We start from the raw sequence: 13995 nt of genomic DNA on the forward strand, positions 1-13995 counted from the left end.
GTAGTGGGGTACAGGAGGCAGTGTTAACTCTGATTTAGAGTACGTAGTGGTTACAGGATGCAGTGTTAACCCTGGAAATTATTGTACGTAGTGGGGTACAAGAGGCAGTGTTAACCGTGGTGAAGGGTACGTAGTGGGGTACAGGAGGCAGTGTTAACTCTGGTGCAGGGGTACTTAGTGGGGTACAAGAAGCAGTGTTAACCCTGATGTGGGGGTACGTAGTCGGTACTGGATACAGCATTACCCACGGTATAAGGATACATGCTGGGGTACTGGATGCTGAATTGACCCTGATATAGAAGGACACCTTTAGGTACACTAGGTAGTGATACAGGGTCTGGTCCTATGTTAACGCTAGTCACCTGTAGAACGCCGACAGCTTGGAGTGGAATGTTGTGGGTAGAACCTGCCGTATCCCTTCCACTAACTCTACGTGACCCTTCATCATGTTCCTGTAGTCCAGTTTATCTAAAGCCTGAAATAAGACGCAGGATATTAGTCTGGTGTTTATCAGAATTATTCGCCCGTATCCTTGCACCCATAAAATGACCCCTTAGACACCTAGTCAGATATCAGCTCTGAACCCGAAAACTACCATACGTACTCAGGCTAATCCCTGTACCTCACAAACTGATCCGTGCACCATCACACAATCCATGTACCCACATTTATCAATGCATATTTACACTGATCATTGTACCCCTCACACTAATCTATTCACACACACACACACACTAATTACTCTACCCACACACTAATTCCTTCACCCACACTAATCCATGTATATACGCACCCACACACTAATCAATAACAGGGAAAATACATCCCTGTTCCCCGAACACCAATCCGCGCACACACACACACATACACTGCACCTGTGTAGCGGAGATCTTGTAGATCTGACTATCGGTGATGGTTGAGATGGACTTGCCCAGCTTCTCCTTCACGTAGTTCTGGACCTGGGCCTCCTCCCGTTGATCTACTTGGTCCCACTTGTTGCACACGAACACGGCGGTCGCCGGGTCAAAGTCGCTGTGCTGCACTCCTTGGAGTAGAAGACGTCCCAGCTGCAACAGAGAAAGCACATCACAGTTGCTGTCACAAATGGTCATTCATGAAGAGGTTTGCAAAGCCGCTTTTAGGAGTGTTCCAGGGCACAGGACACCATTTAACTCATTTCGGTATTAGAATCCGGAATTTCGGCATGACCAGCAAACGCGTTAACCTCAAGGCCACCCCACCACACAGAGGCTTGCAAAGTATGCGGAACTGAGATAGGTGTACCGGTGTGATGAGATGTACGTTACAATCAGCAGAACACTTTCCTTTCCTTCACATATTGATCTGTTAATTTTAGGCACAAATTAGGTGGGGTTGGCTGTGAGACTGTCTAGGAATTGTAACCTATTTTGCTGATCTCATTTTTATGCAACATTTGTTCAGACAACCAGTTCAGCAGACAAGCCAGTGATTGATATAATGAGTAAAGGTCAACGTCGTCGGGGTACACACTGTCAGCCACGTTCAACTCGTTGCTATGAATAGGCACAGTGTGTGAAGCTCATTTCAAAAGCTCCCCTCCGTAATACTGATGGAATATTGCTAAATGCTTGACGTAAAGTCACAGTAACGCGCTGATGCGGCGACGGTTGCTGCGGACCTCACCTGGAACGCCTGATGTTGCCTGTCATCACGTGCTACTGCCAATACATAGCGAGTTGAATAGTCATGAATTGGCTATATTTTTGAAATTCTAAACATTACCATATTTTTAAAAATGGAACTACACCTTTAGCTGTAACTGCTTGAATTCTTCCATGCAAGCCATTTTGGTCGTGTAGTTTATCTGGTGAAACTGTTGTTCTAAGAAAACTACCTGATTATTTTGATTGTTCCACTGGTGTTAGGCAAGGATACCCACTGAGTTCGTTGTTGTTTTCCATATTTATGAAAGTGTGGACCAGGCCATTCATCAATTAGGGGTGAGCAGCATGGCCCAATTAATTAGAGTGCTATTTTTTTTATCAGCATTTAGGAGGTCTGCATTATATGAGTAAACCCAAGTGTTGAAGGCACCGACCCTGTCCCTGTGTATCCCGCCGGCGTCACCAGTGTTGATGACGTAGATGAAGCCAAGGGCCTTGTCCATGTACTGCCCCATGTCCAGACTGTGAGAGCCGCCGATGCCAGGGGTGTCCACGAACACTACACCTTCCTGTACAGAAACCAGATAAGGGTTCAACGCTGCTCTGAATGGCATATATGGTAAATCAAGTTCGACAGGTTGATATCGGAGGTGAAGCTACCAGATTTACCACGACGAGCTTCTGTTATCTTGTAAGTCACGTTGCCAATTTCTCACCCGTATCTACAAAGGAAAGCTAATTGCGGTGCCCAATATTACTAGACCACGGTGCTTCCTTTGGTCCGGTATTGTGGGAGAAAGGTTTGGTATGAAATTAACGATAAATCCCCATTACCTCCCTTTAAATTTCCCATTGATATTTTTTTCAACCATTTGAGTGGTTCAGTCGTATTTTAGACATGAGTCCCGGTGGCTGTTGAAATGCGTAGATAGCATGGATATGCATATGTTTTTGAACGCTTAGATCTATATTTGGAACTCTTATTATTATCGGTCAAAGGAAGCTCTATCGAACAATGACGTCACATCAAAGGAGGAATACAGAATAAAAGCACATCTTACCTCCATTAAGTGGAAAGGCCAGTAGATCTCCACCCTTGTATAAGGGCTCTCGTCTGTGTTTGGATCCGTCTCAGTAACGTACTTCGCCAAGGATTCCGTGAAATCTTGCACCTGCGAGTCATCCTGGCACTCGAGAGTGGTCTTCTGAGTTCCTTCTCGACGATGCAAGACTATAGCTCGCTTCGTTGACTTCCGTAGCTCGCATACGGTGGCTGTGCATTGCAGGGCATTTGTTGGCAGGATCCGCTGACCAACAAGCAGGTTGATGAGCGTGCTCTTGCCCGCACCTGTGTCACCTGGATTGTACATGTGAGTGAATTTAATTCAACGCCGCACTAAAGAGAATATACTCACATGTCATCTTATAGTAGGAGTCAATCCGAAGTTATGCATCAAGTAAGCAGTACCGGTGTTTGTGAAGAATGAGTTCGTTTAGGTTGGTTAGTTTGTTTTAAGCCGCACTCAGCAATTTTCCAGCTAAATGGCGGCGGTCTGAACATAATCGAGTCTGGACCAGACAACCCAAAGGTTAACAGCATGAGCATCGATTTACACATGTGGGATACGATGACATTTGTCAGGGAGCCTTACCATCCGATCCCATCAGTCGCCTCTTAAGACAAATGTGGATTGCTGGAGACGATCTTCACGGGTTGAGGTCGTTTAGGTTTGTATTGTGTTTTTAACTAAAACACTAGATATGACTGTCTGGTATCAAAATATCACAATTGTTCATACGTTGTGTGATCATGACGCAATGGGCATATCTTTTCAGTTTGTGTGTTTCTTTGTTTGTTTTCTGCCGCACTCAACAGTAATCCATCTTCACGACGGCGATGCTTACACGGTTGTGTCAAGATCAGACAATCCAGTGAAAGCCAATGATGGACACTATGAGAACCTGTATTCGCATGATACAAAGGCGACTATGCTTGTCGCAAGAGGCGACTAAAGGGATCGGGTGGTCAGGCTTCCTGGCGTGGTTGACACATGTCATCGGTTCCCAGTTGCACAGATCGATACTCATACCGTTGATCTCATGATTGTCTGGTCCAGACTCGATTATTCACATACCGCCGCCATATAGCTGGAGAATTGCTGAATTCGGCGTAAAACTAAACTCACTCATTCACGATGATACAACAAGCATCAACCAAGTCAGTGGGTCTGACACCTGACCCCTCTATACTATTAAGACAAGTTTCCGAAGATCAATTTTATCTTCACAGCTGGTGGGCGTGGTCGGTGATGTTGGGGTTACTAACTCACCAGCAACAACGATAGCACAGTCACTTTTGTTCAACTGCTGACTTTTGTTCTTCAGCATGACCAGGAAGTCAGGAAAAACTCTCTCTAGGTCGTTGCTGAATCGACTGGGCAGCTCCTTGAAGAAGACAGCTGACCTCTCGAAAAGTTTGATTAGTTCCGCCCTGTTCTCTTTGTCTTCTTTTATGGCGTCAGCAATAGCATTCTGATCCTGGAGACAGAGAAAGTGAGTGAGTGAGTTTAGGCTTACACCGCTATTATCAATACTCAAGCAATATCACGGCGGGAGACACCGGACATAGTCCTCACATGTACCCATGTGTGGAATCGAACCCGAATCTTCGGTGTTACGAGCAGACGCTTCAACCAAAAAGCTACCCCAAACGTTACTTGACAGAAAGACTAGAGTCGGTGAGTGAGGCTAGTTTGATGACGTATTCGAAAACGAGGGAGTTGTCCGTGTACCATTGTCTAGGCTGTCAAGTATGAAACTGTATCAAATGCAAAATAATACATTTGTTCCATTATATGACAGCGTACTGACTCGGTGAGGGGTGAGTTTAGTTTTACGCCGCACTTAGCAATCTTCCAGCTATATGGCGGCGGTCTGTAAATAATCGAGTCTGGACCGGACAATCCAGTGATTAACAGCATGACCATCGATCAACGCAATTGCTAACCGATGACATTTGTCGAAAAATCAGCGAGTCTGACCTCCCGATCCCGTTAGTCGCCTCATACGAGAAGCATAGTCGCCTTTTATGGCAAACATGGGTTGCTGAAGGCCGATATCACGCCTTAAACTGACTGCACACAATGCGGGGGACCGAACCCAGATCTTCGACATGACGGACGGACACTTTAACCGCTAGGCTACCTCACCGCCCATACAACGCCACAGTATAACATAATATAATGTCAGCTATATCATGGTTTGTTATCTTCACGCGGGAGGCCAACGGTACCGTTATCAACCAACAAACATAACCAGGAAGAATCGCAGAATCGAACTCACGATCATAAGATTCTGGTGCGCCTAAGGGACGCAACTCTTTAGATGACTGAGCACTCTTGAACTCTCGCTCTACTGAAGCGTGAAACATATCCCATTTCACAACACAATCCCATTCTGGATATTGCTGTATCTGTACTTCCTGGTGCGTTTTGTACAACCATTCATGTGAATCAATCAAAATTCGTCTACATGTCACCAGGTAGCATGAATAAGATATGTTTGTAGAGCATATATTGCTGACTGCGGCGTTAAACAGCGAACAAAAGATATTGTGGATCATATATGTTGTTGCCATAACGTCAAGGATTTCAACAGCCGCGCCCCAGGGACACGCACCACCTCGTGCATTGAGCACATTATACATACAGCTCCTGAAAAATACCCAAAGGTTTAAGCTTCTTTGCAAGGCTCATACGCACTAGAATAAGATTATGGCGGCCGACTGTCTTCAAGGTTGACGCCCGAACTATCGAAACGAATATATATGTGTGAAACGTAATTTGTAGACGAAAGTGCTACTGGAGCAGGAACGACTTTGTCACGATTTCATATTGAACGAATCTGTCTACTTTAGAATGAGACCGTTTGTCGATCTGTATACATAAATGTACAAGTATTTAACTTTATGTATACAAGTAAGTATGTGATTATTAAAGCAGTGCGGGTATTTGTTTTATTAATAAATAGACGGAAACCTGAAGAAAAATTGTGTTTCTTCTGAATTTTCTTTATTTCTTTTGTCACAGCCAATCAGTTTAATGAATTAGCCAATTAGTATTGGCTGTGGTCTTAGTCTGGAGAATCCGTATGTCATCAAAGTTCCACAAAGCGATCTGTCCCATTATCTAACACGGGTGTATGACACTCGTTCGCTCTCTCCACGTAGCTTGAACCTATACTAGGCAAAGGAAGTCAAAAGCACTGTTGACGGGTAATGCACGTGTAGGAAGTTTTAGTTCCAGTCTTGGAAAGTCGACATAGATAACGCAGAATCTAGCTCCGATTTCTTGAAACAAAGTTAATGTTTCACTCAAATTTCAGAAAACACGGGAAAATGCAGAAGTGCAGTTGAGTTAGAAATTCAGCTGTTTCAAATTGTCAATCTCAGTTTGGAATTTGAGTTAAAACTTAAGTTTGTTTCGAGAAATCTCTCTTTCGCGTATCCAACAATCAAACAATGTTCAGTATTAAATCTTTGAAGCCCATTCGGAAGATTTATGGATGTCAACTTCTTTATGGCAAATAACACGAGTGAGTGAGTGAGTTTAGTTTTACGCCGCACTCAGCAATATTCCAGCTATATGGCGGCGGTCTGTAAGTAATCGAGTCTGGACCAGACACTCCAGTGATCAACAACATGAACATCGATCTGTGCAATTGGAAACCGATGACATGTGTCAACCAAGTCAGCAAGCCTGACTACCCAGACGTGTGTTGTCATGTGTGTTGTTCACAGAAGATGGACATTTAAGAGAAGATTTGATAAATTTATCACAAATAAATAAAAGTACAATGTCATTAGAAGTTATAACGTTATGAATTTACAGTAATCTGTAAACTTATTCCATAGAAGAAAATACGTGTTTTGTGGTGATACATATTTGTCCCATTCAAACATGAAGCGGACGTATGTTCATTTCTATTACTATTACACAAAATAGACATGTTCGTTCTGACCATTATTTCGATATAAGCGTATTCGGAATGACGGTTGTTTACCGTGCATGATTAACATTATTACAAGGCGAAAAAGGAAGGGTTGGTGAAGTTGAATTTAACGTCCGAAATTGTCTCATTAATGCAGCGACATTTCAAACGTAATACAGCACCAAGTACCTAGCTGCCGTACCTAGCTGACAAAGAACCCGATATAGCTCGGGAAGTTCCGCGGGATTTCCATGCGTCACCATGAGCGTCAGTGGAATGCCCAACAAAAGCTTAGTCACGTCCGCATATCCTGGTTAAGATTTCAGAGAACACTTAAAAGCGGTGGAATGTCAGATCGCCTTTGTAGTAGCTATCCCGTTATTATTACCGCGTCATCATTAAGTCTAAAATTACAATTAAAGTCATTGGAATGTGATCAGGGGCACTTTTCTGAAAAGCATACATAGTCCCCTACGTTTGTCCAAAGGTTGCATTGTAATTACAGTTTTTGTGTGATCCGGATCTTTTTGGGGGGACCTCGCTGGAAGACCATGCGGAAGAAACTGGTTTCACAATGGTTCGGTTATGATATGGATTTTTGGGAGTGGGTGGGAGTAGGTATGGGGTATGGGTGAGTGTGGGTGGAGTGCGTGGGTTATGGGTGTGTAGAGATGGGGGTGGGATGGGGAAGGGGTACAGTTATGGATGTGTACTGGGGGGATTTCGGTTTCGGGTGAGGTGTAAGTGGGGGGTCAGATGGGACTTGGGTTTGGTTTAATGTATTGTGAGGATACTTTTCGTACTTAAGTTTTGTTTTATGCCGCTTTGTCTTATATTACTGTGTGTCATCTTGATGTGGGCAGTGACGTAGGTGTTTGACCTTTTCAACTTTCGACAAATGCGATAGCATGGGTATTTTGTTGACATACGTAGAAACATCAGCGACGCTGCATTACGAATTGCTGGGTGATCGCACCCTCAAAACATGTCCACAACCAAGAAGTGAGGTAGACAGATCCAAGAACATTTGTCGCCAATGGCTGTTATCTTGTGCTTGTAAATTTGGTGACTTCGGACCACGACCTAAGACACTTAACGTTAAACCCATCACCATATATCGCCTCCCAAGTCCTGAAACTCACCCACCAGTATATTTGTACACATTTGTATTTGGAAGTGGTATTTGGCAGTGTATTTTTTTATAAATACCACTAAAATATGGCGATAACTGTTCTCTAGTAAGTATCCAATATGGCGGCAGGCGCGCTCCGACACATGTATTGTGTTCTAGAATACATAGGAATGGCACTGACAACAATAACACTGGAGTTAGTTCACATGATACACGTCAGTGGGTCGTAAGGTGAATAGTATTATAGAGATACAGAAGTGTTGTAGGAAACATTATTACTCCACAAAACCATCGTGATTAACAAGAAATCAAGAAATCAAAACCGCATGTGAACATTAAAACACGTTGATATTGCATCAGGTTTCGGAATAATTGCGTTCGAAATTGGACTTTCTCGGTGATGTTTCCGGTGTGCGGGCGGCATTGTTTACGTATGTTGCAGGCTTCTTGAACAAACGATTTCGTGCATCAGTATAGATCCTTGTAATGTACACACGTATTTAAGTTATGTAGCAAACTCACTGTTGCCACCATATCAATAAAACCACGTAGGTAGATATCCTGTTGGCATAATTCAAACTGAATAGATAAAATGGGTATTTCTAATAAGCTTTACACCGCTCTATTGATGCCGCGAACCATTGCACAAGTTACTGGAAAATGTCACGTCATTACAACGTCATAATAAGATCACCAAAGAGGGTTGTCAGCTTCAATTTCGACTGGATATTCCCTATGATGGAGTGCCCTACGCAGTACTTATCTATCTATTATAGAGTCGCTCTCTTAGCTTTGTATAGCTCCCACTGAATGACATGACGCCGAAATTCAGACAGTCAGATTGTACATGTGTCGAAGGAAATCCGGGAAAAAGTGTTTGTAGGCGACCTGAAGATAGTGACATCACAGTACCTGCTCAATACATGACTATGCTTACTTTTTTCAGTGTTTCTCTCCTCCCACCCTCCTGATTTTTCGTTTCATAACATTCATTGAAATGTCTCCCCCTTCCGTTGGGGCTGTTCATGCATCAATGTATACTCTTATCTGATCACAATCGTAAAACAGGTCGCTTTGACCTTCTTTCGTCTTCTATAAACCTTTTATTTAGGCCATAAACGTATTTGAAGTCGTCAGAAACATTTTAAAAATATTTTCTATCTTCATTGTGTTTGCCACCACTCCCTGCTATCTTCTTGTTTAGGTTGGAGGTACGCAACAAGCAAACCAGCCATGGAACAAGCAAACCGGCCATGGAACAAGCAAATCAGCCATGGAACAAGCACACCACCATAGTGATCGGTTCCAGGATGCTTAGCAATATACATTGCACAAATAATTCACTCGATAACCGAGGATGGGTGTTCTGTTGAGCTGACTGCAATAAAGTGGGCAACTGCTGAAAACGTCAAATAACATAGCAACATGAACAATTCTAAGCACAATTTTGTATCAAATACAGCGCTGTTGTATATAAACAAAACAATATTTACTACAGGGTATCGAACAAATCTATTAACTGTGGGTTCGGCTTAACTCCGCAGCAGTTTAGTGTGAGTGAGTGAGTGAGTGAGGTTTCAGCAAAATAGTGAAATGACCTTCGCACACTCTATCCATGTGAAGTCGGACGAAAAGCGACGTTTCGACGTTTTGGTATAGCTACTAATACGTTTTTCAATCAATGGTATAAACATTTATACTGAAGCGTACTGCACAATAAAGACGTTGATTGATCATCCTTAAAACTTGTCATTCCCACCAATTTGTTGCTGAATTACCATCGAAAGCAACGTTATAATCAAGTCACGCACTCATACACTTTGTCACGGTATAGGAGCATTTCTACCCCCTATAAGCCCCGGTCAGTTTCTTCTGTTTCCACTATTATTTAGCTTAGTATTCGCTACTGGTGTCTACATATATTTATGTATAATGATGGCTGTGTATTCAACGTTTCACACTTCAACAGAGACCAGTATATCTGACGCATATGAATCATGTGCATCACGGCACCCTAAGTTACATCCTTTAGTATTTTAAAGCTAAGATATTGTCTATATGTGTTTGACATAAATGCATATTACAAACAGGGTTGATTTGGAAAAGTTGGTTCGGAGCGTGTGCAATCTGTCATGTCTTCCTGTTGAATCTACAGCCATGGCGCCTGTATGACAATGAAGGAAGGTATATTGTTAATATCATAATATGATACTTGACGCGACTTTATCGCTCGACTGGCAGTATCACCTGTATTCCAGGTAACGACTTGGGTGTGATGACGCGATTTCCATGACGCTGCAGAATTCAACCAGGAAGTAGCACATTGATTTGAAGTCCTCCAGGGAAGTGGCATTTGGGATTACAATGAGAATCTTTTGACGTTTCGTGAAGGCAGACATATGTTGCTTTGATGGATTAGTGAAGTGGGTATACTAAAATCTGAACTGCAGAACGAAATCGGAGTTCATTTATATGATACCAACTCACTTCGTGATATAAATATAATATCAGCTCACTGCTTCCTGATTGCGATTGACTGATATCAACTCACTGTTTAACGATTGCCATCGATTGGGAGGCGTCCGAAAATTCAACCAATTAAAAAACCTCATTGCATCAGGCCCATTACATTAAAGAAACCGGCATTTTCTAGAAGTACTGATTAATGATCACATCGTCAGTGTTTTACGAGTGAGTGAGTGAATATTAATTTCTCATTGTCTTTAGCTGTATTTCAGCGGGGGACATCTGAAATGGGCTTCACACTTTGTGCCCATGTCTTCAGCATGACTAGCGAACGCTTGAACCACTGTGATATCGATTCCACTGTTTTACAACTGTCCAAGTACAACAAAACAAAATACTGTTGACAGTAGGGAAGACAGAATGCTGGGCACAATCTTGAGCGAGTCATGGTAGCAGTGCCTTCTATTTTTTCGTAAACCAAATGACACATGGAAGCTGGGCGAAAGGGGTTGCACCTCGTGTACATGGCAGTCAATGAGCCTTGACGCTGAGCTAACAACACCCCAGTCACTGATAGCTGGCGTTACTGTGTGTCGAATCTGAGACTCTGTATGGACATTGTCATAGGAATCTATAGAAAGAATCTATGAATGATAGAATCTATCAGCCAACCAAGAAGGGGTGATGTCAAGGGGCACCTTTACGTAGTCTAGTTCAGCTACTGTGGTGCTTCTTCACACGAAAGCAACGGATTTTAAAACAGACGTTTTGAAAACCTGTTCGAACTCCTATTGCATTTGGACACGTAACAATAGCTTAAAAAGTGGCTGTTGTGTAACACTGAACCTGTCAAACTGGTTTAGAGTAATTACTAGATGTCCTTGGCTTTGCCAATTTGTTGTATAATGCCTGCTTCAACAGAACAGTGGAGAACATTTAAGGCTTCATATTTTTATGTGACGAAATATGCTTGTCATAGTATACAATTTAGTTAATAAAGCGTCCTCCGTTTTTAAGCATAATTATATCTTGTGATTCTAGGAGCAGAATGTCATGCGAAGTCATCACGGATCAAGGTACTGGTATAATATGAAAAAAAAAACATATCAACTAGATTCATAATTGTTTGACGACATTCAGAATTCATGATATTACAAAGCAACAAACCACCACTGTGAAAAAAGGAAAGTGAAATTTATTATATTAGCAAGCTGTTATTGAAACTAACTTTCCCTTTCGGAGGTCTGTTGCATTGTGTAATGAGTGATTTCGACATAGTATCGTTTATTTCGCCCCTAAATGTATTTCCAGAATCTGTATTAAAACCTTTCAGTCACTCCTTACGATATGTATTGGAGTCCACTACCTTCATGTAACACTAAAGCTCCCTGTGTATTCATCATATGACTCTGTGTGTGTGTGTGTGTGTGTGTGTGTGTGTGTGTGTGTGTGTGTGTGTGTGTGTGTGTGTGGAGTTACTTCTACATCCTATAACAGACAAACTAGCATGCCATGCCATGCTGTTGTTTAAAGCGCAGACTGTGGACTCGAAATGAATCCTTACATTAGTCATGAACCGTGGAATCCAATGAAATGCATCTGTCTTTAAATATACAACTAACTGTAACTGATGATTAGGATGAGGGGGATGATGATTTGTATGGAGTAGCATGTGAAATGTGAATATGGGAATGCACACCACCCCAGTACCCGCCTCTGCATGGTCATTTTCGGCCATACCCCTCTCTTCAAATCTTCATCACCCCCTTGCCATTTCTTGAAGGATCACTTATGTCACTGTTATTACTTTTGACACAGCCAACTCAAACCTCCCATGAACAGTTGGATCTCTTTAGTTGCTCGTTCCCTCCTATCATATAACAATTTCGAATCCACACTGTGGAACATAGCGGGGGTCCCCTTCATCGCGGACACTAATAAAGCCGTTTCAAGCCCTCACTTATATTACGTTTTTGAAACAACCCCTTTCTTATACCAGTTTCAGGCAGTTAAGTTTAAGTCTATGCAAAACTGCTTTCATTTTTTTAACTCTGAAAGACGTGAAGTAGTTCGTGTGTGTGCAAGACGTATTTGTAGCGTGAATGATCCACAGCTCAAAAAGTGGTGTGCCAGAGTATGGACGACTGGTGTTAGGTCACATTGTGTACAGGTGTGTATTTGAATTCATGCATATAATGACCGAAACAAGGTAGGCACTGTCAATATGTCGACAATGAAGTGCAAATACTACGCGCAGTCAATATTTCAACCTGCTGGTGGGTATTTTATATACACTCCAAAAAAGTTTTAAAAATTACCGATTTTTGTTCATGTAAGAATTGTTAGGGGGTCGTACCATTGTGGAAAAGGGCGGTGGCGATGACACTTGAAATGCGTTTGCCACCAGGTGACCTTGAGTACGTGAGTGAGTCGTATTATACGCTGTTCGGAAATATTTTCCTTGTGTATCAGGACGTGCGAACTATGGCTAGGTGGGATGGCGGTTTCTGGCAAATATCTAGATGCATACATTTTCGAAATGAGCCTTGATTTCGAAACTAAAGAATCAAGTTCGTCATGAAATTGAGATTCGAAACCGCAATCAGCGGATTCTGCTTCTTTCAAGTTAAGAAACTCTTGAACCATGCCATTTGCTGCAATCGGTTTAAAGTCGATTACACTTGTTGCAACTTCATGAGAGAGCAGAGTCGGAAGTGAGTGCAGGTCTAAGCCGCTTAACAATTTGGGAAACCCAATACAACGGGTATGGTGTTGACTATCAAGAATTTGGGCTTCGAACCCACGATCATACGTTCCTGGCACGCAAAAGGGGCGCTACTCAATAAACATGACATCGAGGAACGTGACAATAACAATGGTACGCACGACACAATTCGTGTGATATTTTCGTCTGTCACAGCAGTTAGCCTTAGTGTGTGAGTGACTTTAATTATACTCAGCTTTTAACATTTTAGCAATATCACGGCGGAGGACACCAGAAAGCGGCTTCACACATTGTACCGCGGTGGGAAACAGAACCCGAATCTTCGGCGTGACGAGCGAACCCTTTCACCACTATGATACCCGACCTCCCCTAAATTAGCCTGTGTTAGAGAGTAAGAGGAGGTCATAAAGGTGAATGTACATACCTTCCACTTGTAGAAACTGTTCACCCTCTTCTCATTCTGGAGAAAGTACTCGGATATCAAGCGTTTCCCTTCCTGGAGGTTGAACCATTTTCCCCTCGGGATCTGGAGCTCGTCCATAACACGTATCGCTGTAGGAAGGTCGGGGATCTTGTCCACATGTTCTAACTTTTCAACACGAAATGCTTTCCGATTCATAATGTAATCAATCACCGAGGATGCCTCAATATTGTCTCAGTTCCTCTCACAATTAAGACACATTTACAGCTGTAAATACACCCTTTAATATAACCAGATCACAAGGTTTGTTGTTAAGCGTTTGTTCCCAAGTGACAATCCACAGTGCTCTCCTTGATTCAGATCTACTAATGATGAAGCATGCACAGTGTAGCGACGGAAGACTTATCCCCAAGCATGTAGCTTTTGTGGGACAGTTGTTAAGCTCACCGACAGGAATTCAGCCCTTTCGAGTCGCCTGTTCAAGATTCGCCTCGTCTAGAAAGCATTACAGGTGTAGTTTGATATGCCTACCATTGTTCTCTCACCCACCAAGGTATCTTCCTGGTTGGTTAGCGATATCTATTTACGTATCGGTAAGTCTTGTGCTTGTTCTCAG

At 42.6% G+C, this 13995-nt stretch overlaps 1 protein-coding gene across 1 annotated transcript in view; it reads right to left on the reverse strand.

The window, feature by feature from the left end:
* LOC137295542 (dual serine/threonine and tyrosine protein kinase-like) overlaps positions 1–13878 on the reverse strand; it is a 20452-nt gene extending 6574 nt beyond the window's left edge. Inside the window, exons 1-6 of the mRNA XM_067826927.1 lie at positions 13383–13878; positions 3977–4184; positions 2708–3003; positions 2081–2215; positions 876–1067; positions 363–475 (exon numbers count right to left, since the gene is read on the reverse strand). Coding sequence (XP_067683028.1) covers positions 363–475; positions 876–1067; positions 2081–2215; positions 2708–3003; positions 3977–4184; positions 13383–13577 — 1139 coding nt within the window. The 5' untranslated portion in view covers positions 13578–13878. The remainder of the gene's footprint in view (positions 1–362; positions 476–875; positions 1068–2080; positions 2216–2707; positions 3004–3976; positions 4185–13382) is intronic.
* Positions 13879–13995: the final 117 nt, after the last annotated feature.

The sequence above is a fragment of the Haliotis asinina genome, chromosome 9 (assembly GCF_037392515.1).
Source record: "Haliotis asinina isolate JCU_RB_2024 chromosome 9, JCU_Hal_asi_v2, whole genome shotgun sequence".
Taxonomy (NCBI): domain Eukaryota; kingdom Metazoa; phylum Mollusca; class Gastropoda; order Lepetellida; family Haliotidae; genus Haliotis; species Haliotis asinina.